General features: G+C 64.5%; 1 protein-coding gene across 1 annotated transcript in view; it reads left to right on the top strand.

The window, feature by feature from the left end:
- MNEG_15998 (hypothetical protein) overlaps positions 1-792 on the top strand; it is a gene marked incomplete at both ends in the record, with an annotated part of 2,392 nt that extends 1,600 nt beyond the window's left edge. Inside the window, 3 exons of the mRNA XM_014035531.1 lie at positions 160-274; positions 475-575; positions 778-792. Coding sequence (XP_013890985.1) covers positions 160-274; positions 475-575; positions 778-792 — 231 coding nt within the window. The remainder of the gene's footprint in view (positions 1-159; positions 275-474; positions 576-777) is intronic.
- Positions 793-1,077: the final 285 nt, after the last annotated feature.

The following is a 1,077-nucleotide window of genomic DNA, read 5'->3' as shown; positions in this document are numbered from 1 at the left end:
ACGCACGCACGCACACACACGCACGCACGCACACACGCACACACACGCACACACGCACGCACGCACGCACGCATGCACACACACATGCACACACACACATACACACATACACAAGCACAACCCACTTGCTGGCCCGCCTCCTCCCCACCGAACTCCCAGCTGACCGAGTCCCGGAAAGAGGTGGCGCGCCTGAGCCAGCTGCTGGAGGCGCTCGAGGCGTCCGGCGCGGGGGACACCTCCGCTATGGCGCGCCGCGTCGACGGCGATGACGACGGTGCGGCCGCGCAGCGCGGCGCGGCAGTTGCGGGCGGTGGGCCCTGGCTAGAGGCAGGGCGCGTGTGGAGCGCGGGGAATCGGGGTGCCCTCGCTCGCGCTCCGCCTTCTGCCACCTGTTTGAGGCCATGATGCTGCCGCGTCCTCAAAAAAACGCACATGCTGTGCGCCGCTGTTGGCGCTTTTTGTTATTGATTTCAGACTACATCGGCAAGGGCCCTGGTGGGCGGGGCGCCAAGGTGGCAGGAGGCCCCAAGCTCAAGGTCAACCTGGGGGAGATCCGCCAGCAGCTGCAGCGGCAGGTGAGAGGTCAGCCTGGAGATCCAGACCGCCGCGCGCGCTCGTCGCGCAAACGTGGGGCAGGTCCTGCGATGCTGCCGTGGCGGCGGCGCTAGCAAAAGAGGGAGCCTATCAGAGCTAAACCGAGGCCGGCCTACTCTTCCCCCCGCGTGCACAGTCGCATGCGCCACAGCAAGTGCTTTGACGCCGCTTCCCCACCCCCAGCGTGGCCTGCGCTGACGCCGCCCTGCACACACTCACCACAACGCACAAGCCTAGACCCTCAATCTGGATCTCATGCTTTTCAACCCCACAACCCCACAATCTGATTCTATTTCAAAGCCCCCGTTATTGACTGCAACCTAAACCCTCATTCCGATGCTGATTTCAAAACTGCTGTTCACTATCTACAACTGCACAGGAGCGCCGCATCCAGGAGCTGGAGGGTCAGCTGGCGGACACGCAGCAGCAGCTGGACGCCACGCGCGCTCTGAGGGCGGTCAGTCAGGACGCACTGGACCAGGC

Source organism: Monoraphidium neglectum (assembly GCF_000611645.1).
Source record: "Monoraphidium neglectum strain SAG 48.87 unplaced genomic scaffold scaffold05875, whole genome shotgun sequence".
Lineage (NCBI taxonomy): Eukaryota > Viridiplantae > Chlorophyta > Chlorophyceae > Sphaeropleales > Selenastraceae > Monoraphidium > Monoraphidium neglectum.
Note: the sequence above shows the minus strand (reverse complement) of the source record. Positions and strands in the feature narration are given on the sequence as shown.